General features: G+C 41.2%; 1 protein-coding gene across 2 annotated transcripts in view; it reads left to right on the forward strand.

Annotated features, from left to right (window-relative positions):
* Positions 1–6,730: 6,730 nt before the first annotated feature.
* Positions 6,731–24,498, forward strand: part of LOC132819714 (protein kinase C epsilon type) — a 586,475-nt gene continuing 568,707 nt past the window's right edge. For both annotated transcript variants that reach the window (XM_060831385.1, XM_060831386.1), the window contains exon 1: positions 6,731–7,970. In XM_060831385.1, coding sequence (XP_060687368.1) covers positions 7,623–7,970 — 348 coding nt within the window. In that variant the 5' untranslated portion in view covers positions 6,731–7,622. The remainder of the gene's footprint in view (positions 7,971–24,498) is intronic.

Genomic DNA, 24,498 nt, shown 5'->3' on the forward strand with positions numbered 1-24,498 from the left:
GAATTTTTCCTGTATAAAATTTTGAAACTTTCTACCTTGAATAAATTCAAATACTAAAAAAACTTTCTCAATTCCTTGTAGTATATTAATAAATCAATTTTTTAAAATACCAAATGCGATGACACCACATTAATAGAACATTTAAAGGCATGTGGGGGACAGGGTGAACAAAAACAGCACAACTGAAAAAAAATTACTGCTGAAACAATAATGACACTGATTAGTTTCTTCAGTTTTACCAACCCTCAGTATACTCATTTAGAATATCAAATTTTATTTTGTAACTTTACGTACAATGGTGCTATAAATATCTGTCACTTCTAGTTTTAAATGTCTATTAAAACAAGTGCAACAAAACATTATTCAGAAACAATATTAACCATAAAATATCTCTGAAGGCTACATTTGACAATTTTTTTAAGCACATAATCAATAGCTTTAATTTATGTCTGTTCGGTTCAGAAATGGTTAAAGTTTGACACATATGCCTTGTCATTCATGATTTAAAAAGAGCTCTCCAACAGCTCGGTTAGTAAAAGCACCATAGGGTGTTGTATTGATCCGTATGCTATCAGACCAGAAAGGTGCATGTAAAAATTTCAATTTGACATTCTTGGCCTTTGCCATGAAAATACAACAAATAACTGCAGAACAAGAAGAAATGATTTACCATTTATTCAAATTAATGAAAGAAAGAGATGGGCAATGGAAATTTTTACTACACATACCGTAATTATTTGTATTTGTTATCTAATAATTCAAACTGGAATTGCAGATTTGTTCAAAATGGCAAAATTTTGTTTAATTGTCATTTTCTCCATTCCCACTAGCTCCTTTAACACCCCCATGACCCCATCCCAACCCCAGCAGCCTTCTCTGAACCATCATGTTTTCAGGAACTAACCCAGTTGGAAGAATATTTTAAAAAATTCTGGCAGAAATAATAATTTGTAATACCTGTATAGATAAGCTCAGCAGAAAAGAGGAGGTGGAAAATTGCAGAATGAAATATGTCTAGTGTGAGAATAAAATGTGTATTGCTGTGAATTAGTCAATTGGTTTTCTGTGATAAAGACTAAAAACCAAAGTATAGTATTTTCACCAGCCCATTTTTCTATAGTTTCATAGGCAGCAATCACATGACTAAGACTTCATTGCACTATGCAATATGATATTAATAAGTAAACTTAATTATTTATAGAGTCATTGAATCGTACAGCATGGAAACAGACCCTTCAGTCCAACCAGTCCATGCTGAAAATAATCCTAAACTAAACTAATCCCACCTCCCTGCGCCTGGCCCATATCCCTCCAAACCTTGCCTATTTATGTACTTACCTAAGCGTCTTTTAAACATTGTAACTGTGCCTACATCCACTACTTCCTCAGGAAGTTCATTCCACATGTAAACCATCCTCTGTATAAAGGATCTCTCTTCTCTCACCTTTAAAATATGCCCCCAGTCTTGAAATCCCCCATCCTAGAGAAAAGACACTTACTATTAAACCTGTCTATATACCTCATGATTTTATAAACCTCTGTAAGGCCACCTCCCAACTTCCTATGCTCCAATGAAAAACATCCTAGCCTATCCAGACTTCCTTTATAACTCAAACCTTCCATACCCAGCAATAACTTGGTAAATCTTCTTCAATAGTGCCAAAAACTTAAATTAAGAATATATACCAGGTATTTTTATTCACTCAGCATATAATAACTATTCATAAAATTATGTCAGAAATAATGAGACAAAATTATTGCAATTATTGAATATACAGTAATATATTAAGATAAGTTTTGAAGGACTGGTTGGTTTTTGCTAATCTCTGAATATGATTAAATTCTTACACATTCCATTGGTTACTTAGACTACAAGGAGCATAGAGTTCAGATTGACCATTTTGCACTGTGAGCCTGTATCACTGTACAATGAGATTGTGGTTGATCTGGAACCTAAGTTCATATGGAATTTGTTACTTCATGAGTTTTGAGAAGATTTGTAGTTCAGGTTGAGGTTCTGGATGTAGGTTTGCTCACTGAACTGGAAGGTTCATTTCCAAACATTTCATCACCCTACTAGGTAACATCTTCAGTGGGCCTCCAGGCAAAGCACTGCTGCTGATTCCTGCTTTCTATTTATATGTTTGGGTTTCTTTGGGTTGGTGATGTCATTACCTGTGGTGATGTCATTTGCTGTGATGATATAATTTCCGTTTTTTTGTCTGGGGGCTGGTAGATGGGGTCTAACACGATGTGTTTGTTGATAGAGTTCCGGTTGGAATGCCATGGTTCTAGGAATTCTCGTGCGTGTCTCTGTTTGGCTTGTCCTAGGATGAATGTGTTGTCCCAGTTTCAACAGACAAACAGAGACATGCACGAAAATTCCTAGAAGCATAGCATTCCAACTGGAACTCTATCAACAAACACATCAAGTTAGACCTCATCTACCACCACCTGAGAAAAAGAAAAGCAAATGACATCACTACAGGAAATGACATCGCCAACGCAAAGAAACCCAAACATATAAATAGAAAGCAGGAATCAGCAGCAGTGCTTTGCCCGGAGGCCCACTGAAGATGTTACCTAGTAGGGTGATGAAACATTTGGAAATGAACCTTCCAGCTCAGCGAGCAAACCTACATCCATTTGTTACCTTCCCTATTTTATAAATTTTATAAATAACTAATATAGAAGAATCTTAATGGATCATCCAGTAAGTGTCAAATGTTTTACAGATACGACATTGTTCTTCAATTCAATCCTGTCCAAAGGCAAGCCCAACTGGCAGTAGTTGGGTAGTGCAAGGAGTCAGGTCCCAACTCCAAACCCAGCTGTAAGAGGGATTGAACCCCCTGCTTTTGTCACACATCTGATCCACACCAGCTACCCAGCCAACTGAACCAAATTAAACCATCCAACCCTTGAAGAAATCTGTGTTTCTGTGGTAACATACACTTTTACATGCATGCAGTAGCCTAGAGCTTTGCATAGTGATACTATCTCCAATCTCTTTCTGGCACATGGCTGGCCAGGAATTTCTCCCACTTTTACTGCCGGCATATGTTAGAAGGATTCACAAGTTAAAATTCAACTTGTTTTCCTGCGTTGTGAATGTACTTTCCTTGACTATGGGTCTTGGAGTGGGATTTGAACCCGGAGCTTGTAGCTCAAATGAAGTAATGCTATCCTGTGTTCTGCAAGTCTTCCTAATATATACTGCATTTATATACAGTCAAACCATTTCATAAAAATCCGGTACAGGTAATTCTTCTATAATGTGATGGGTGCATTCTTGTGCAACTCTGTGTTATAGAAAAATCGCGCTTTAAAAACTGTGCATAAAGTGTTGGCAATGTAATCGTGTTACAGCCAACACACATTTTAAAAGTTTGCATTTTAGAAACAGTGTCCTCAATTCATCAATCATGAATTTGTGTTAACGAAACGCGTGTTCTAGCAGAATGACTGTATATGGAGTAAGATAATTTGGGTAGAGTCCATATCTATGTGATTGGAAGGGATTAAGGTGTTGAATGTATGTGAATACTTATTTGAACCACACCTTACACCTAAGCCATTCTTGAGGATGTCAGGTCCATTTGCATTTTGAGCTGTCAGGTTTCCTTCTTGTATCCTTGGAGGAGTGCCTTTATGTCAGTCATTTTGGCACAGAAATTAACCTTGAAATGCTGTAAAGTTGGAGAAGCCAAAATCGAAATGAACATCAAGACATCTGTATAATTCTGGACCAGGGACAGAAGTTATTCACCATGGAGTCTGGTGAAAATAAACTCTCATATTACAAATCTTTCCATACCAAACCCTACATTTCTCATAAATTTGCAAAAACCATAATTAAACCTAACATGGCCTTAAGGTTCAATGACTTAATCAGTGGTTTAATAGAACCTGTTTTTCCACTGATCTCCATACTGAATTCCCTGAATTCTGTCATAGCAGGGGTGAAAATGCTTCAATGTAATAGATGTCCTTCTAAGGGCATGGATGTGAGAAGTTTGCCATTATGACTCTGAGCTCTTACAATTCCTACCAGCTGGTTACAGAGCAGTCATCAGCAGAAATCTTAGAGTAGACTCCCTTTCTACCTTCATGGTTGATTAATAATGATGGATTGAATTTAAAGGAAGAAATTAAATTGGATACAACATTTGTGTTTTAAATGGGGATTTCTGTCATTTATGAATCAGCTATATTTCAATTTGTATCTTTGCATAAATTGACTTCCTTCCTGCAAATATTGCAATGCAAATGGGAAATATCACAAAACATCTTGCATAAAAAAATCTGCATTTATCCTCTAAAGACAGCAGTAAGGTTTTGACAAAAACTTAATAAAATGAGATTGCAAAGCTTGGCTTTATTTCAACAAAATAGGGAATCAGGGTACACCCAAATATTCTGAAATGTGGAATGTTCCTTGTCCCAGTCCTACTCAGCCACTGCCCACAACTTTTTATCCACTACATTGAAGATGTCATTGGTGTTTCTTCCTGCTCTTATCTGGAATTGGGAAAAAAAAATCCATCCTTCAATTTCCATCCATCTGTCACCTTCACCTGGTTCATGTCTGACTCTTACATTCCTCAACTTCATTCTCAACATTTCTGGGATAAATAATCCACCAACAGCCATCAGAAAGCCAGCACTCCTACAATTACATTGACTATATTTCCTCACACTTTGCATCCTGTAAGGACTCCATTCCACACTCCCAGTTTCTCTGACGCTATTACATCTGTTCTGAAGGTGCCACCTTTCACATGGGTGCTTACAATATACTCCCTTTTTACTGCAATCAAGCATTCCCCCGTAGTGGTCAACAGGACCCTAAGCTATATCCAAACCATTTCCAGCACATCTGCCCTCATTTCTTTCCCTCCCTCCAAGAAGAGCAATTGAGTGCCCCTTGTCCTCACTTTCCACTGCACCAAAATCCACATTCAAAGGATTATATTCTGCTATTTTCACTGCTTCCTTCAGGACGTCAACACCAAACACACCTTCCTCCCTACCCACTGTCAGCATGCTGCAGAGACCATGCCCTCTGTGACACCCTGCTTCACTCCTCCATCATTGCTAACACTTCCTTATGACACCTTCCCATGCAATTGGATAAGGTTTACCACTTACCCTTTCATCTCCTCCTTGCTGTCCAAAGCCCCAACACAGCTTCCAGATGAAGCAGCAATGTACTTGTACTTCTTTCAATCTTGGAGAAAGTAAGGACTGCAGATGCTGGCGATCAGTCGAAGAGTGTGGTGCTGGAAATGCATAGCAGGTCAGGAAGCATCCGAGGAGCAGGAGAATTGATATTTCAAGCATAAGCTCTTCATCAGGAAGATGAAGAATTTATGCTCGAAACATCGATTCTCCTGCTCCTCAGATGCTACCTGACCAGCTGTGCTTTTCCAGCACCACACTCTTTCAATCTAGTCTACTGTACTTGTTTTTACATTGGCAAGACCAAATACCACTTTGTGGAACACTTCCACTCTGTGCTGAAGAATTACCTCAAATTCAAATTGCCATTTCAATAAACCACCTTTCTCCACTGGGAACATTTTTGTCCTAGGCCTGCTGTAGTGTTACAGTAAAGCTCAGCTTTAGCTGGATGAACAGCACTTAATTTTCTGTTTAGGCACTTTGCAGCCTTCATAACTCAATATTGAGTTAACAACTTCACAACATACCCTCCATATTGATTAGAAGCTCACCCTGGTCTTGCTTGTTTTACTCTAAGCGGTGCTGACCTATTTTTTCCAATTGTAGCCTCTTAAGAACATACAGTCGACATCTCAATTCCTCCTTTACCACCATTTGCACGCCCTTTGTATTTTGCTCTGGGTACCTTCACCATCTGTTCAACTCACTCCTCCTCCACTTCTGCAACAGTATAAGTGCTACCATTTTCCAGCCCCCTTCTATTTCCTTAGAAGACAAAAACGTTGACTCAATTTTCAAAAAAAAGAATAAAGATCTGCAGATGCTAGAAATCATAAACACAAACAGAAATTGCTGGAAAAACTCGCTAAGTCTGGCAGGATCTGTGCAGAGAGGAGCAGAGTTAAATTTTGACCCTTCTTCATTCAGAACCCAATTTCTCTCGCAGCAGATGCTGCCGAGCTTCTCCAGCATTTTCTGATTTCATCCCAATTAGTCTGTATATTTTCCCAAGTACCCGGCATCACGGTTGATTTTGAATGCTTATAATGTGTATATATTCCAGATGCTCAATGCGAAATGGAATATGCGTGTACATTGTTCCGGCGACGGTGGTGGTCTTTCGAACCTCCAAAAGACAGTCATGTCCCGGTTCTATCTAAGGCAAATCGAAAGAATGGATTTCTTGAGACCAATGATGGCCAAGTCATATTTGTTTCTGGCGCTGGTTTCTGTAGCCCAATAGTTGGCGTAAATGTAGTTTGTGATTACGATTTGCACAATATCGGTGTAGGATGTCTGAACCCTGTTCATTCATTAAAACCAGTGACTGTCCGTGGAGCGGGCACACTAATGACGCCGCTCCCAGCATGAAAGGCAGATTAACATCGCTGTTTGTGTGCGATTGCTGAGCAGGCAGAGACTGCCTGGGTGCTGTTTGCTAATGTAGTAATGGCACAGCACTCTGTTGCTCAGCCCTGGAGGACTTTCTGACGTCTTTTGCGCATTTCCTGCATCAAGGCCAACAGTGGAAGAGGGGGCGGGGGGAGGGAAGGAGAGACACAGAGTCAGAGAGAGAGAGAGAGAGAGAGTGGGAAATCACCGCAGCCACCAACAGCAGCCTCTGCAGTTTGGCTTTCCGAGTTGCCAACAGCAGCCAACAAACAACAACAAAAAATAAACCAGGTAGTGGGCGAGGATCCCAATTCTCTATGCCTCCTTCTCGCTCTCTCTCTCTGTGTGATTCTGCCCGGACCAACAAACCAGATCCAATGTGTTTTTGACACACACCAAGGGAGGGAGAGAGAGAGAGAGAGAGAAAAAAGTCGATTTCCTGCTTGAAAATCCCTCATGCACAGTGCAGCCAGTGTGTGTGTGGATCTGATCTCGGCGAAAGGAGGAAGAGACGCGATGCGGACCGCTAGACGAGGAGCGGGAGAACTCGTTTATTTTTCTTCATAATTGGGCTATTGCAAACAGTTCAAAGAACAATTCTTTGTGCTTTCTGCGGCTCCCGTGCCTGTCCACCCCCCATCCTCCCAGCCTCCTTCCAAAAGGTTTCATTGAGGAGTTGGGGGTGGAGGGGTGATTTTTAATATATATATATATATTCTTGTGTTGCTGTCCATTTTCCTGGGTCAAGTTGTGCCGCAGAGAGAAGTCCACCGACTTGGGGGGGTGGGGGTGTCTCGCCAGAAAGGAGGGGTGGGGGAAAGAAGACCCCACTCAGATCCACTCAGACTTTATGCCCACACAAAGCTGGCTTTGCTGTCTCTGGCTGGGTTATCTAAAGTAAAACAACGGCAGATCGGCGAGAGGGAAGGGAGCGGCGGCGCTGGGTTGTGAAGCGGACACTCAGCGGATTGTCCTCCGTCTCTCTGTGAGTGAGTGTGTCTGTGTGTGTGTCCCTGTCTCCCTCCCTGCCCGCGACAGCCGGGGCGATGGTCGTCTTCAATGGCTTACTGAAGGTCAAGATCACCGAGGCTGTGGATTTGAAACCCACCCCCTGGTCCCTGCGACATGCCGTGGGCTCCAGGCCCCAGTCTTTCCTGCTGGATCCTTACATCGCCCTGAACGTGGACGACTCGAGGATCGGCCAGACTTCGACCAAGCAGAAAACCAACAGCCCCGCCTGGAACGACGAGTTCGTTACCGACGTGTGCAACGGCAGGAAAATCGAGCTGGCCGTCTTCCACGATGCGCCCATCGGCTACGACGATTTCGTGGCCAACTGCACCATTCAGTTCGAGGATCTGTTACAGAATGGCAGCAGACACTTTGAAGACTGGGTAAGAGCCTTCTAGTGTATAAACACTTCGAATAAACAAACCATCACCCCCCACCACCACCTCCAGCACCACCGCTGTACAGTTGATGTGACCGTCACGCTGACAATGCAGTGTTTTTGCTTGTGTTGTGAAGTGTCACATTGCTCTCTGAACAAGGTGCGTCCCCAGCCTGTCATTGACAGCAGAGTTGCAGTTTATTGAGAATCCGGTGTAGGTACAGCGGTTTGACCGCTTGTTTCCCAAACAATGATAGGTGTCGCATCAGGAGGCGACAAGTCATATTTTGCGCCTGCTGGGTTGTTCTGTGCTGTGGTAACTGTGGAAGATTTACATTTTTCATTGCATAATACCTGCACGAATGAGCATATTGAGTCTGTAAGTGTGCATGACCCTGATCTCAATTAGTTCACATCACTAAATATCCCTTAGGTTGAACCCAAATGCACACTGAATCTGTGCTAATGTACATTGTATAGATTTCGACATGAGTGGCAGTTGAAATAATGCTTTTCTTCCGATATGATTCCAGTGAACACTGTCAGGTCACTATTATATTGGCCCCATAAAATAACTTTTGGCTATGTGGCAGTAACTGCTTTCACGATTTTTTGATTTTCCCATTATCCTACTCGGTCCATTGGAGGAACTCTGTGTTTATTTCGTCAGTAGTGTCTTTTGTTTCATATATATAAAGATGTGAATGCGGGTTCTAGTTGGAGGTGATGGCTTGACATAAGATTGTAGTGAGCATCTTATGAGAAACAGGAGTATTACATGGGAGCTTAGACACGTTTACATTTAGGGGATGTACTCTGCTGTTTTAAAAGTTCTCCACTGTTTGTCTTGTCTACTGAAGGTTAAACATATAATGGCAATATAACACCTTTGTAGGATATTTTGTAGGATAAATCTGAATGTTACTGCAAACAGTTACAGAGAAGGCTAAAAATGTGCAACCTTTCAAAATAAAATACTAACGCTTGGATTCTGCAAGGTACAAAGTGTGCGATTTACTGAGATTTACTGGCAGAGCAATTACTTTATGTGTTATTTGTGTTACAATTTTAAAGCTATTTATAAAGAATATGTTTACAGTTTTACTACACACAGTTTACAAAGGAAATCTATTCCCTCCCCCACCCTCAAGTGTCAACTTACGTAGGGGAAACCAGCATAAATCAGTGGTGACCTAGGCCCACAATGCCATATGTCATTTAACAGAGTGAATTATTCATTTTAATGTATTCTCCTTAGTATTCATTGATATCGGGATAGAAGAAACAGTGATAATGATTTTCATAGACAGTGCTGCTTAAATGATATTTTTCCCTGGCAAAACCATTTGCATGCTCAAATGGATGATTATTGTGCTGACAAATACAAGTTTGTTGAGACAATCATTCCTTCTTTATCTAAACTCAGTTATTCAAGCTATCAGATCACAGGAATGTGAGCAGGCCTCTTCTGCCATTCAATTGTACTACAGCTAATCTCCGTTTAATTTATCCACCATTGTTATGTATCACTTTATACCCTGAGCTAATCAAAATCTATCAACAACTCACATTTATATAGTACCTTGGACCTTTGCTTTATTAAAATAGCTCAAGATGCTTTACAGATTATGATAAAACAAAGTAAGACATTGAGCCACATAATGAAATATTAGGTTAGCTGGCCAAAAACTTGCTCAAGGAGGTAGAATTTAAGAAGTCTCTTCAAGGAGGAAAATAAGCTGGAGAGATGTAGGGAGAGAATTCTGGAGCTTACTGCCTAAGCAACTAATAGCACAACCACTAATAATGGAGTGATTAAAATTGGAGATGTTCAAGAGGCCAGGTTAGAGGAGTACAGATCTACAAACATATAAACATATGAACTGGAAGCAGTAGTGGGCTTTTCAGCCACTTGAGCATGGTCTGCCACTCAGGAACATCATGGTTGATCCATATCAACTCCACATTCTTGCCTATCCCTGATAACCCTTCAACCTGTTGCTTAACAAGAATCATCTACTTCTACCTTAAAAAATATTCTAGCACTCTTTTTCCACCACTTTTTCAGAGCAAGATTCCAAAGACTCAGAATCTTCAAGAGAACAAAAGTCTAATCTCTGTTTTAAATAGGTGATTCTGAATTTTTAAGCAGTAATCCCTAGTTCTCGACTCTCCATAAGAAGAAACATTTTCCCCACATCCACCTTGTCAAGACCTTTCCAGATTTTATATGTTTCCATCAAATCACCTTGTACTCTTCTTATCTCCAGTGGATAGATGTCCAGCCTGTCCAACCTTTCTTCATAAGATAATGCTCTCATTCCAGTTACTGGTCTGGCAAACCTTCTCTGAACTGCTTCTAACACATTAACGTCCCTCCTTAAGTAAGCTGATCCATACTGAGCACAGTTCTCCTGATAGTCTTACCAGTACTCTGTATAACAGATATCTTGGAGAGTTGTATGTAGAGAAGAGATTGCAGGGTAAGGGAAACACTCTTAAGGTTTGAGGTTTTTCGGTTTCCTTGATTCTGCTTGTATTTTTGGGGGATGATCTTTCTACTGAAAATACAAATCATTTCTTCAGTACATAGACATACCTTCTTTTTCCTTCAAGCAGAAAAGGCTGAGGGGAGAATCTGGTTGAGGTGTATAAAATTCCTAAGGGCACCGACAGTGTAGATAGGGAGAAACATTTCTGCTGGGAGGGGTCAGTAAACAGGGAGCATAGTTTCAAGGATACACAGCAGGAGATTTGAGGAAATATATTTTCACCCAGAGAATTGTGTGTATCTGGAACTCACTGTTGAAAGGATGGTACAGGCAGGAACCCTCATGACATTTAAGAAATGTTTAGATGAATACTCGAAACATCATAGTTAAAAATCGCACAACACCAGGTTATAGTCCAACAGGTTTAATTGGAAGCACACTAAAGGAGCATTTCTCCGAAAGCTAGTGTGCTTCCAATTAAACCTGTTAGACTATAACCTGGTGTTGTGTGGTTTTTAACTGTGTATACCCCAGTCCAACACCGGCATCTCCAAATCATGAAACATCATAACATACAAGGCTACAGGCCAAGTGCTGAAAAATGGGATTAAGATACGTGGATGTTTAATGACTGGATCTTTTTCCCTGCTGTAAGTTGAATGGATGCAGGTAATGATAGTATGAGGTGAAGCTTTGATGTGAGAATGTAATTAAACATTTTAAGGAAAACAGGAGCACTGGTTATCAGGTTGTGTGAATGTAAATTTTAAAAAAGGAACGCTGGCTTTTTAAAAAAAATTATGCTCTTTGTATTGTTTGCTCAGGGTTATACTACGTGTATGACACCTGTTGTTATTCTTTCGTAGCATGGATTTAAGCATAGGGTAGAAATGATTACAGATAATGCTGAGTATGTGCAACCTATTTCAAATAAAATAATAGCTCTTAAGATACCTCCTGGGGGAAATTTTCTCTCAGCATTACATGCAACACAATTCTAAAGCTGTTTACAAAGAATGTGTTTATAGTTTTACTGCAAGTAATGCACAAAGGAAGTATTGGAAAATTAGGATGAGGTTTTTAAAATTAGGATATCGCTTAATGGAACCCTGTGTAGGTCAGAAGGCACAGGGATAACAAATGGGTAAGAGTTTGCCTGATTAGGACCAGTATATCAGGGTTTTGGATGACTTTAATGTATTGTGAGTAACATTTGGATGACCGGCCAGGAGTGTGTTGAACTGGTTAAGTCTAGAAGCAGTAACCGCATAAATCAGCAGCAGATGAATTGCGATAGGGGCAAAGTTAGCTGATATTACAGAGATGAAAACTTCAAGGTTTGTGTGAAGATTTGTAGCTCGGGTGCTCGTTGTTGTGGTTCTGTTCGCCGAGCTGGAAGTTTTTGTTGCAAACGTTTCATCCCTTGGCTAGGCGACATCATCAGTGCTCTGGAGCCTCCTGCGAAGCGCTTCTTTGATGTTTCTTCCGGTATTTATAGTGGAAATGAAAATAGATAGTCTTAGAGGTGGTGTGAATATGTGGTCAGAAACTCTTTGTACAATCAGATACGGCACAAGACTTCAAACAGCTTGTTTAGTTTGACTGTTTTCAGGTAGGGGGAAGAAGTTGGTGGTTAGGAAACAAGAGTTTGTGGTGAGATTCTGCAAATGGAGCGAAGGTTGCAGACAGGAGAAATTCTGTGCCAAGGGAAAAGGAGCAAGAAGGATCTTGACTGAAAGCCAATGGTTTTTTTTAAGAGTGTTTCTACCTCTGCATTATTAATCCGAGTCTTGAAATCTTCAGTTGAATCAATGTCCGCAGCCTGTTGGGAGAGTTTTTGGTACTTTGTTTGAAGAGACATTTTCTGATTTTACTCCTCAGTGACCTGTTTACAATTTTAAGATCAAGACCCTGAAATTTGATTATGTTGAGTGCTGCTGCTGCCTCCTCCTATAGAAGCATTGGTTATGCTTCCAGCCACCTCTGCTGTTGCTGTCCTTGCTGTGAAGGACAGCAGTGCAGGAATGTCATGTGTGAGCTGGAAATGGCAGAAGAACCCAAAAGACTAGCTACAATATCATACATCAAGAACATTTCTGAGCTAGACTATTACGACCACTAGGACTCATAACAGCACACAAACCAACAGCCACTCTCAGACAACAACTCACCAGGACAAAGGACCCGATACCCAACATGAGCAAAACCAACGTAGTGTACAAAATCCCATGCAAGGACTGCACAAAACACTACATAGGACAAACAGGAAGACCGCTAACGATCCGTATCCATGAACACCAACTAGCTACGAAATGACATGACCAGCTATCCTTAGTAGCCACACACGCGGATGACAAGTAACATGAGTTCAACTGGGACAACACAACTATTATAGGACAAGCCAAACAGAGAACAGCCAGGGAATTCCTAGAGGCATGGCACTCAGTCACAGATTCTATCAACAAGCACATCGACCTGGACCCAATATACCGGCCATTGCAGCGGACAGCTGGAACTAACAACTGGAAGCGGCAGAGACAAACCACTATAAATGCCGGAGGAAATATCACAGAAGCGCTTCACAGGGAGGCTCCCAAGCACTGAGGATGTTACCAAGACAGGGGATGAAATGTCTGCAACACAAATTCCCAGCTCGGCGAACAGAACCAAAACGAGCACCCGAGTTACAAATCTTCTCACAAACTTTGAATGTCAGAAAAAGTCCGACACTTTTATATAAGTAGTGGGGCAGAAAATGTCCTAGATTTTTAAAAATGCCTGTAGCATTTGGGATTTGAACCTGGATCTTCTGACTTAGAGATCGGGACACTGTGTCACAAGATCTTACAAAAATTGTCCTAGATATTTTCTAATCAACCTGTACAGACATATTACTATAACTCTCTGGAGCAGTGGGACCTAAACCTGGATCTAACTGGCTCAAAGGAAGGGATAATACCCTCTGTGCCACAACAGGTACCAGAAATGACCTACCATGATGTTTTAGCTGCTGTGATACTGATTTTACTAATTTTGCCTGGGCATGTGTACTGAATGTCTGTGCTAATCACTCACAGTCAAACAGGTATTCAGCAGCAATTAGGGCCTCCCAAATTCTGCTCCCCACAACTTACACTACCACCATAACGATTCTGGAAAACGCTAGTCATCAATCTGAACATGAGGTACTTTTGAATTAGTTCTGCTTAGACAAAGTTGGTGGAAGTATTGTCGACTTTCTTTTTTGGAGGTTTATTACAGAGCTGCTGATTATGCGCAGGTAGGCCCAACTCTGCATGAGGCTTGGGGGTGGTGGTTGCTCTGTAGCTGGCTCTACAACATGACCAACAAATGAAGCAAAAGGCTTCAAAGAGGGAAGAATAGGGAGGAAGCAAGCTATCCATAGAAGGCCTTACCAATAATTTGTATCTCAAGAGTACCTTTTCCATCTCTAGCGACCCGGGTGACTCTGGTTAAACAAGGAGATCCTTGTTGATCCTGCAGTCCTCACTTTCTCCTTAAACAGGGAAATAGTAGCTCATCTATGCCAACCCCTTCAAACCTATCTGGAGCAAATCGAGATTTGATACCACAGAATTTGAATATTGTTGAGAAAGGAAAAGATTGAAACTTTTCATCTTGCACACATTCAAAAGAATGCCAATAAAGTATAAAGCCAACATTTATACTGCTTTGAGAGGAGAGTACTGGTTGGTAAAGCCATTGCCACAACAAATGCACAGATTAAAGATGATTAACAGTAAACTGCCTTGGCTTTGTTTAAATTTTAAAATATGGACGTTGACTTTGATTGGTCGGGTCACTGCCCTGGGAAGTGAACCAATACGTAGCTGTCGTCTGGTTGAGTTGAAACAGATGCAGTGCATGAATGTGTACTTTCTGTCAACAAAGAATGGGGCCCTTCTCATTAATATATCCAACTTCCAGTGCACACAGTTGTGCCACACTGTGAGCCTGATGGTCCATTCTAAATTGGTTGTCAGTATAATTCTTCACCTTTTGCTAATCTTTGAGATATATTACACTGCCAGGGTAAACTGAGGTAGACTGGGCACTTTTCATGACTGAGTGTGACAGCCTTAGGAATGTGTCTGTGAGATAATGGCTGCCATGATCACATCACTGTACATTGTGCAAAGGCCCATAGGTTTGAGCAACCACTGAAGCTCACTGTTCCGTGTTGCTACTATGCAGTGCTAACCTGAGTGGTGTTCAGAGCGAATAGGATGCTGCCATCAAGCCAAAGCTGAAAAGATGTTCTGCATTTCATACAAGTCAGCATTCTGCTTTGTCAGAAAGATGCCAGGTATGTAGGCTTTACATCCCAAAACCTGGCAGAGCGTATCCTTTTGGGATGTAAAGGAGATATCCTTTTGGCTGTTCACTAGAAACAAGATGCTAATTGTACCGAAACAGCCCATCCATACTTGCACAAGTCACAACCCTGTGTCCAACATTTGATGTGATTTTGCAATTAGATATCATTTGCTGGAGTTTCCTCAGTGTGTGAAGAATCATATTGACATTTAGGGTTGTCGATCAGTCTCACAGTGTGATAGACTTGCATGTACTGGAAACTAGAAATGTTCATACACAAGGGCTTGTTGTTTGCAGACGGAAAGAACATATACAGGCACTGTGTCTGTTTCAAGTCAGCGACATAAGTGGCAGCTATTCACTGGTTCATTTCCTAGGTCAGTGACCAATCAGAGTCAACCTGTCTGGTTTAAAATTTAATCAGATCCTGACAGTTAACTATCAAACATCATTAATTGACACATTTCATTATTAATTGCTGCCTCTACCAATCAGAGTCAACTTGACAACTAATTAGCACTAACTATGCAGTTTAAATGTTGGTTTTCCCTTGAAGTGTTCTGTTCTGATGAATGCAAGATGAAAACCTTTTATAAAATGTAGTATTCTTTTTAGTGAGACTCAACGTGGAGCCCCACACAAGAATGCAGATGATGCTGCCAGTAGCCACAAGTAACATTAAGGTTCTCCATGTAGGCAGGTTCAGGCAACATTTCCAATATCTGCCCTGTATGACATCTGTGCATCAGTGCACCTGAAGATGTTGTAGGACATCAGTATGAGGAAGTCTGGAGAGACTATTTTCTCCATCTGCAGGCAGAAGCAGCAGACTAGGCCAATAGCTTTGCCAGGTTTTAAGTCGTTCTGCTATAATGCGCATTCTGTCAATGCAAATTTGCTGTAATGCAATTGACAAATTAAGGACGTTATTTCTACAGCACGAACCTTTAAAATGTGTGTTGTTGTAACGTGATTACATCACCAATACTTTAAGCGCTGTTTCTAAAGCGTGATTTTTCTATAATGTGGGGTTGCACAAGAATGCAACCATCCCATTATAGAAGAACTGACTGTATTGGGATTCCTTATTGTGAGGGTCTCCATAAGGAAACATGCACATTGCTCTTTACACAGCCCACGTCAGTGGGAAGACATACAGAATCTGCAAAAGTTACCAGTCACTCAATGTATATTATTATGCACCTGTATACAATATGTTACATGGGTGAATGGCAGCAATCTGGCAGTGGCTACTGTGCTTTTATTCTTGCACACTGGAAAACATGGGTTCTAAGCGCCATGCAAAACCCAGTGCTATGGTTAAACTTAGCTCTTCCAAGCTCCTTGATAGTTACAAGAGGCTCTGTTATAGGCCTGGCAAGCATTTTCACCAACATTTGCATCCATATGTGACACATCTCGGTTCTCCGTCCTCTCCAGCAGAACTTATCTGTGACCTTTGTGGTGAGCTGGCAAGCAAGATGTCCTTTCCCCTACTCTTCTTTGCAATTTATTTGTGCCCAGTGACTCACAATGTGCAGATTTCAATTCTGCACCAACTTCTGAAGTTTGCGCAGTGCCAGTATCTGAGCTGATGGAAATGGGTGAGAGATCAAGTGACAGAGCTTCTTAGTCAGAGGTCTGATGTAACTCTGTCTGGGGGTATGGCTGGTCAATTTGATGTTTTTTGTCATATGAATAATGCAATCAGCATAAGTAATACTGGAGTGTAAAGTGGTAATTCAGTCACACCACTTCTCCAAAGTGTAGATTATTTCTGTCAGCAGGATGAGAAAGTCGAGAGGGTAAACATAATTTCATTCTAAATGCTGTCACTGACGTTGAAACAGGCTCACTCACAGCTGGCTTGGTGGTGCGCAGCATTTTATCCTCCTCAGTCTCAGGGATTGAAGTCATGCCTATTCCCCACTGATTCAGCTTTGCTTTCTCCTATTGTGCATTATTATCACAGAATCATAGAATTGTACAGTACAGAGGAGGTCCTTTGGCCCATCAAATCTGTACCAGTAAAAATGCACCAAATCTTCACTAATTCCAGTTTCCAGCACTAGGCCCATCCTTCTGAATGGTGTGACCCTTCAAGTGCTAATCCAAGTACCTTTTAAAGATCTTGACGTCATCTGCCTCAACTACTCTTCAAGACAGTCCATTTCATACCCTCTGGGAAAAAGCTTTTTCTCTAAACATCATGTCTTTCATCTTAAAAGTGTTCCAACAGTGAACAGCTGCTTTTTATTCATCCTGTTCTGGCCTTTCATAATCACACCTCAGTTAGTTCCCTCCTCAAACTTCTCTACTCCAAAGAAAATAACCTGACCTTGTCAAGCGTCTCTTCATAGCTAAGATGCCCCAACCTAGGCAATATTCTGGTGAATCTCCTCTGCAACTCGTCCAGTGCAATCACATGCTTCCTATTGTGCTGTGACCAGAATGCACATGGTATTCCTGCTGTGGCCTAACTAAAGTACTATCTAGTTCCAAATAGCCTCCCTGCTTTTATAATTGTTCCTCAACTGATAATGGCATTTCTTCTGAATGTCTTCCTATCTATCCTTTTAACCTGCCTGCCACCTTCGGGGATCTGTAGACAAGCATGCCAAGGTCCTCTGTTCCTCTGAGCTTTCTAATATTCTGCCATTCAGTGATTAATCCCTTGTCTTGTCCTTTTGTCTAAAGTGCATCACCTCACATATTAGGGTTAAATTTCATCTGGTATTGATTTACTCGTCTGACCAATATGTCTTCATTCTCTTGTAACCTAAAACATTCTTCCTCACTTGTCCAACCTTTGTGTCACCCCCCCCAATGTTGTTTATATATATATCACAAAAAACAAGGGACCCAGCGTTGATCCCTGTGGTATGTCACTGGAACTGGCCTTCAGGCACACAAACAGCCTTTTACTGCCACCCTCTGTCTCCCGTCACTAAGCCAACTTTAGATCCAACTAACCAAGTCACCGTGGATCTCATGTATTTTTACCTTCTTATAGTTTCCCATGTGGGATTTTATCGAAGGCCTTCCTGAAATCCATATCGACTACATCAACTCCACTACCTGCATCAACACACTTGGTCACCTCCTTGAAAAATTCAACCAGATTTGTTGGGCATGATCTCCCTCTGATAAAGCCATGCTGACTACCTCTGATCAAACCTCGCCTCTTTAAGTGGAGATTAGTTTTCTCCTTCAGAATTTTCTCCAAAATTTCCCACTATTGAACTGAGACTCACTGGTCTGTAGTTCCCTGCTGCAACTCCACGACCCTCCTTGATGAGTGGAACCACGTTAGATGTCCTACAGTCCTCTGGCAATTTCTTTGAGGTGGAGAGGATAAGGGAGCAGGCAGAATGCCAGTAGTTATGTTGTGCTGTGTTTGGCTGCTTCGCCTGCTGTAGCTGAATAGCTGGAGATATATGGAGTCAGCATGAAGTGAGTGGCTGGCTGGAAGGTGTGTGTGAGAATGAAGTGAAACATCTGACTGCAAAGTATGAGTCCTGTGTGCTTGGGATTGTTAATTGCTGTGTGGTGAAGGCACAGTGGCTTGAAGATGTCATATGAAGATGCGTTAGAAATGCATGTGACAAAAATAAGGCAGTAGTTATAGGGGACTTTGATCTTCATTTGAACTGGACAAATTTGCATTAAGATTGTGGAGGCTGAGTTCGTGGAATGGTTTCTTTGTGGTAATAGGGTCTCGAGAGAAGAGCGACAGAGATGTTGCATTTAGATGGAATGTGATATAGTTAAGTCTAAAACTATAGCCTTAAACAAAATACATTATTTATGTATGGGGAGGAGTGGCAACTTGGCTAAGATACAATAGAAAGTTACATTAAATGATATGATGATAAACAAGTGATGGCTAGCATTTAAAGAATTAGTGCATAATTCATATCTAACATACATTCCCCTAAGGCACACAAACCCTACAGAAAAAGTGTTCCAACTGTGGATAACAAGAGGAATTAAAGATGATATTACATCAAAGGAACTGGCTTGTAACGTTGATGAAAGTCAGTTGAGCCTGAGGATTGGGAGGATTTCAGCAGAAAACAAAATCAGCTCAGAAGGATAGGGGGTGTTGATGTGAAAGAGGAAAAATGTTTGAGAGTAGCATCAAGAGACTGGAATACAGTTGTACATGTTTCTATAGGAAATACATAGCTAGAGATTAGTGAAAGAAGATGTGGGACCATTAGAGGTAGAAATTATAATGGAAAATAACAAAATGACAAACAGATTAGAAAACGGAATGAGGACATGCCACAACCCAAAGGACTAGCCACACTACCATACATCAAAAACATTTCTGAACTGACAGCCAGACTACTGCGACCACTAGGACTCATAACAGCACACAAACCAACAGCCATTCTCAGACAACAACTCATCAGGACGAAGGACCCGATACCCAGCATGAGCAAAACCAATGTAGTGTACAAAATCCCATGTAAGGATTGCACAAAACACTACATAGGAGAAACAGGAAGATAGCTAACGGTCTGCATACATGAATACCAACTAGCCACGAAACGACATGACCAGCTATCCTTCGTAGCCACACACTCAGATGACAAGCAACATGGGTTCAACTGGGACAACGCTACTATTATAGGACAAGCCAAACAGAGAACAGCCAGGGAATTCCTAGAGGCATGGCACTCATCCACAGATTCAATCAATAAGCACATTGACCTGGACCCAATATACCGGCCACTGCAGCAGACAGCTGGAACTGACAACCGGAAGCGGAAGATACAAACCACTATAAGTGCCGGAGGAAACATCACAGAAGCGCATCATAGGAGGCTCCCAAGCACTGAGGCTGTCACCTAGACAGGGGATGAAACGTCTGCAACTCAAATTCCCAGCTTGGCGAACAGAACCACAACAGTATAGGAAATTATTGGACCAGAGTGAAAACAAATTCTCTGGACCTGATGACCTTCATTCTGGGATTTTAAAATAAGTAGCTGTAAAGGTAGCAGATGCATTGATGCTTATCTTTTAACATTCTTTAAATTCTAACAGTTCCCAAAGATTGGAAGGGTAGTAAACATAGCCCCACTATTAACAAAAGGGGAAAAGAGAGAAAACAAAGAAATTGTGGACCAATTGGTGTATTTCATTACCAGTGAATTGCCAGAATTTATTGTTGGTGACACAATAATAGAATATTTGGAAAGTCATAATATGATTAAGCCGTCTTATGGAGTTATGCAAGACATCTGACAAATCTGTTGGAGACTTTTGAGGATGTAACTATTAAATTTATCACAGAGTTCGGGTTCATAGGATAGGGGATAATATATCAGCAGGTACCAAGTAATAGTTAATGAACAAAAGGTTGAAGAACAGGAAGAAGTGGACATTTTCTGGTTGGCTGCTTGTAACTGTCAAGGTACTTCTATCAAGTCTTCTCTCAACTTTCTCTTTGGGGAGGACAACCCTAATTTCTTCAACATATCCATGAACATAGAACATCACAGCACAGTAAAGGCCTTTTGGCCCTCCATGTTCCGTTTCCCATGTGAAACCAATCTGAAGCCCACCTAGCCTTTTCCATTCTTGTCCATATGCCTATCCAATGACCATTTAAATGCCTGTAGAGTTGGCCAGTCTACTACTGTTGCAGGCAGTGCATTCCATGCCCCCTACCACTATCTGACATCTGTCCTATATCTATTACCCCTTAATTTGAAGCTATGCCTTCTCGTGCTAGCCATCACCATCTGATAAAAAAAGGCTCTCCCTGTCCACCCTATCGAACCCTCTGATTGTCTTATATGTTTCAATTAGGTCATCTCTCAACCTTCTCTCTAATGAAAACAGCCTCAAGTCCCTCAACCTTTCTTTGTAAGACCTTTCCTCCATAACAGACAACATTCTAGTAAATCTCCTCTGAATCCTTTTGTCCCTCCTATAATGCGGTGAGCAGAACTGCATGCGATTCTCCAAGTGTGGCCACTCTCCAAGTGGATCTAAAGGCTTTCATCTCTTGAGCCATTGCGGTTGATCTTTCTGTAACCTCCATCCAAAAATGCAGTGGTTGGAATTGGTTAAGACAAAACCAGTGTTTTAGAAAAAGTTTGGTATGTACCTTGCTTTTGTGTTGTGTGGTTCTGTTTATAAAACCCAAGATCTCAGATGTCTTTTTAACTACTTCCTTAGCCTGCCCTGCTACCTTTGTTGATTTGTACACTTATATATCCAGAACTCTGTATTCCTGCACCTTCTTTAGAAGAGCGTCTTTTTCATTTTGAGTTATCTCTGCTTGTTCTTTCTCTTGAAATGTATCAACTCACATTTCTCTGCATTTAATTTCATCTGCCACGTTAGCCCAACCTCTTGAAGTCTATTATCATTTTAGAACATAGAACATAGAAAAATACAGCGCAGTACAGGCCCTTTGGCCCTCGATGTTGCGCCGACCGAAGCCTACCTAACCTACACTAGCCCACTATCCTCCATATGCTTATCCAATGCCCGCTTAAACGACCATAAAGAGGGAGAGTCCACCACTGCTACTGGCAGGGCATTCCATGAACTCACAACCCGCTGAGTAAAGAATCTACCCCTAACATCTGTCCTATACCTACCACCCCTTAATTTTAAGCTGTGTCCCCTAGTAACAGCTGACTCCATTAGCGGAAAAAGGTTCTCACTGTCAACCCTATCTAAACCCCTAATCATCTTGTACACCTCTATCAAATCTCCCCTAAACCTTCTTTTCTCCAATTAGAACTGCCCCAAGTGCCCCAGCCTTTTCACATACGATCTTCCCACCATGCCAGGCAACAACCTGGTTAACCTCCTCTGCACTCGTTCCAATGCCTCCACATCCTTCCTATAGTATGGCGACCAAAACTGCATACAATACTCCAGATGCGGCCGCACCAGAGTCTTATACAACTGCAACATGACCTCAGGACTCCAGAACTCAATTCCTCTACCAATAGAGCCCAGTACACCATATCCTCACAGTTCACAGTACTTCTAAGTTCAGTGTAATTTGAAAATTTTGATTTTGTATCATATACTTTTAAGGGGGGATCAGGCATCTCGCTGGCCTGTGGGCAAATTGATGTCCCCTTACATGATCAATTGATGTCCACTTGAGGGTTTCATTCCAATGTTGTTATGATTGAATCACTTAGGACTGAGATCATTAGACCACAAGATGAATCAGAGAATCAGGCCATCCATACCATCGTGTCACCTCTGCCATTCAATGAGATCATGGTTGACCTGATAATCCTCAATTCCACTTTCCTGTCTTTTCCTCATCACCTTTGATTCGCTTACTGATTAAGAAATGCATCTACATCAGCCCTGAACATATTTAACAATGCAGCTTCAACAGCCTTCTGTGGTAAAAAACATTCCACAGATTGATTAACTCAATAAATTCCACCTCACTTCTATCTGAAAAGGGCACCCCCTTAATGAGATTATTCTCTCTGGTCCTAGATTCACCCACAAGGGGAAATGGCCTTTTCACATCTAACATCTCTAGTCTCCTGAGAATCTTAATGGAACTTGCAGAAAAAACTCAGCAGGTCTGGCAGCATCTGTGGAGGCAAAGCAGTTCTGAAGAAGAGTCACTTGACCTAAACGTTAACTGTGCTTCGTGTCTAAAGATGCAGCCAGACCTGCTGAGTTTTTCCACCAATTTCTGTTTCTCTTTCTGATTTCAAGCATCTGCAGTTCTTTGGGTTTTTTTTCTCTCCTAAGCATCTTGTATGTTTCAATTTGGTCATCTTTCATTCTTCTAAATTCCAGTGAGTACCAGCCCAACCATATTCAGGATCAACCAAGTGAACTGTGTTTGGATCGCCTCTAAAGTCAGTACAGCAAACACCGTTTTAGCTGACACGTTATGAACTGACCATCTCGATAATATTTGACAGTTTATATACCTGAAAAATCAGAAGTTGTCTGTATCATGATCTCCATGAGGTTGAAGTAGTCAGTTGAGGGAGTGAGTAAGAAAGCTGTCTGCCAGTAAGTTTTATTAAGGCAAAGTTGCATTGTTATTTAAGTGATTTGTGCTGTAAATAAAGTATAACAGTCATGTGTATACACCCTCCACTACATTTCTGTTGCTTATTGTGTGTTTTTCCATTGAGTCTGTGGACCTCTTTGATCATCCGGATTACTTAATCAACCGGTACACTCCTGCCAGTTATTAAACAGTTTGCTCTATATCTTTCCTCAGATAGGGAGTGCAAAACTGTTAACAGATTAGATTAGATTACTTACAGTGTGGAAACAGGCCCTTCGGCCCAACAAGTCCACACCGACCCGCCGAAGCGCAACCCACCGATACCCCTACCCCTACATTTACCCCTTACCTAACAGTACCGGCAATTTAGCATGGCCAATTCACCTGACCCGCACATCTTTGGACTGTGGGAGGAAACCGGAGGAAACCCACGCAGACACGGGGAGAACGTGCAAACTCCACACAGTCAGTCGCCTGAGGCGGGAATTGAACCCGGGTCTCTGGCGCTGTGAGGCAGCAGTGCTAACCACTGTGCCGCCCACGATAGTTTTATGGTCACCATCACTGAATCTAGCTGTATTATCTAGATTTATTAATTGAACTGAAATTCCAACTTGTGTCCCCAGAGCACTAACCTGCAGCCCTGGATGACTCGTCCAGTGACTAGTTCTCTGCCCATCTTTCCAGAGAGAGTACTTTGTACTGTGTTACACCAGGTTGCAGTACACATGCTTGCAATTCTATAGTAATAATGCTTTTTGGGAGAGATTTGAAGTAAAATTGGGACGCAATGTAGCACACAATTACATATCATTAGCATATTGCCTTGGCAAGAAATTGAAATAGAAACTAAGTGCATTCTGTAAAACACAACTTATTTTCCTGTGGCTATTCCACCAGTGCTGAAGACAGCAATCTATCCCATTGACTTTATGTTCAAAGACTGCTGCAATATCTCTGGACCAATACATCAAATAAGTTACACAGTGAGCATTGCTGATGCAGTTCTGGCATATTTACTAATGAAAATCTTCAGAATTATCATGTTTTCATTGTTGAATTGTAATTAATTAACAGAGGTAACAGAGGCTAGTGGACAGTGGTGCTCATTGTGTGATTTTAGCAGGTAACGGTAGGGAGACTAATCCAAATTAACATCACTAAGCATCCAGCATAACAAAAACGGATTTCTTATTTGAAAAAATAAGTGCAAGTCAAGCTTTATAATAAAATAGTGATGACAAAATCTTTGCTGTCAGCTTTTCCTTGCAGGTGTAGTCAGTATAAATATATCATGTCAATGCAGTCAATCAAAGTTTGGTTATAAATGGCTCAAGTGCATACCAGCAATGGATTTCACTACAGCACAACACTCAAACCATTAGCAAAGTAACATCTAGATGTTCTCATTGAAAAAGTCACTGTACTTTGTGTTCATGTAGCACACTTTCAACACAATCTCAGTATTTTTCCTTTAGTAATATATTGTAACTACTGCTAGCAGTACATGAAAACAATTGATCGAGACATTGGGCAGAATGTTACAGAGGCCTGAACAATGTAGGCTATAGAAAAAAAATGAGCCAGGGTCATGTGACAAGTCCAGTGAGGCCCATCTCAGTGTTTGGAGCAACTCGCTGCATCTTTTACTTCAGTTCCGGGTGTTAAATTTC

This window comes from Hemiscyllium ocellatum, chromosome 10, assembly GCF_020745735.1.
Source record: "Hemiscyllium ocellatum isolate sHemOce1 chromosome 10, sHemOce1.pat.X.cur, whole genome shotgun sequence".
Taxonomy (NCBI): domain Eukaryota; kingdom Metazoa; phylum Chordata; class Chondrichthyes; order Orectolobiformes; family Hemiscylliidae; genus Hemiscyllium; species Hemiscyllium ocellatum.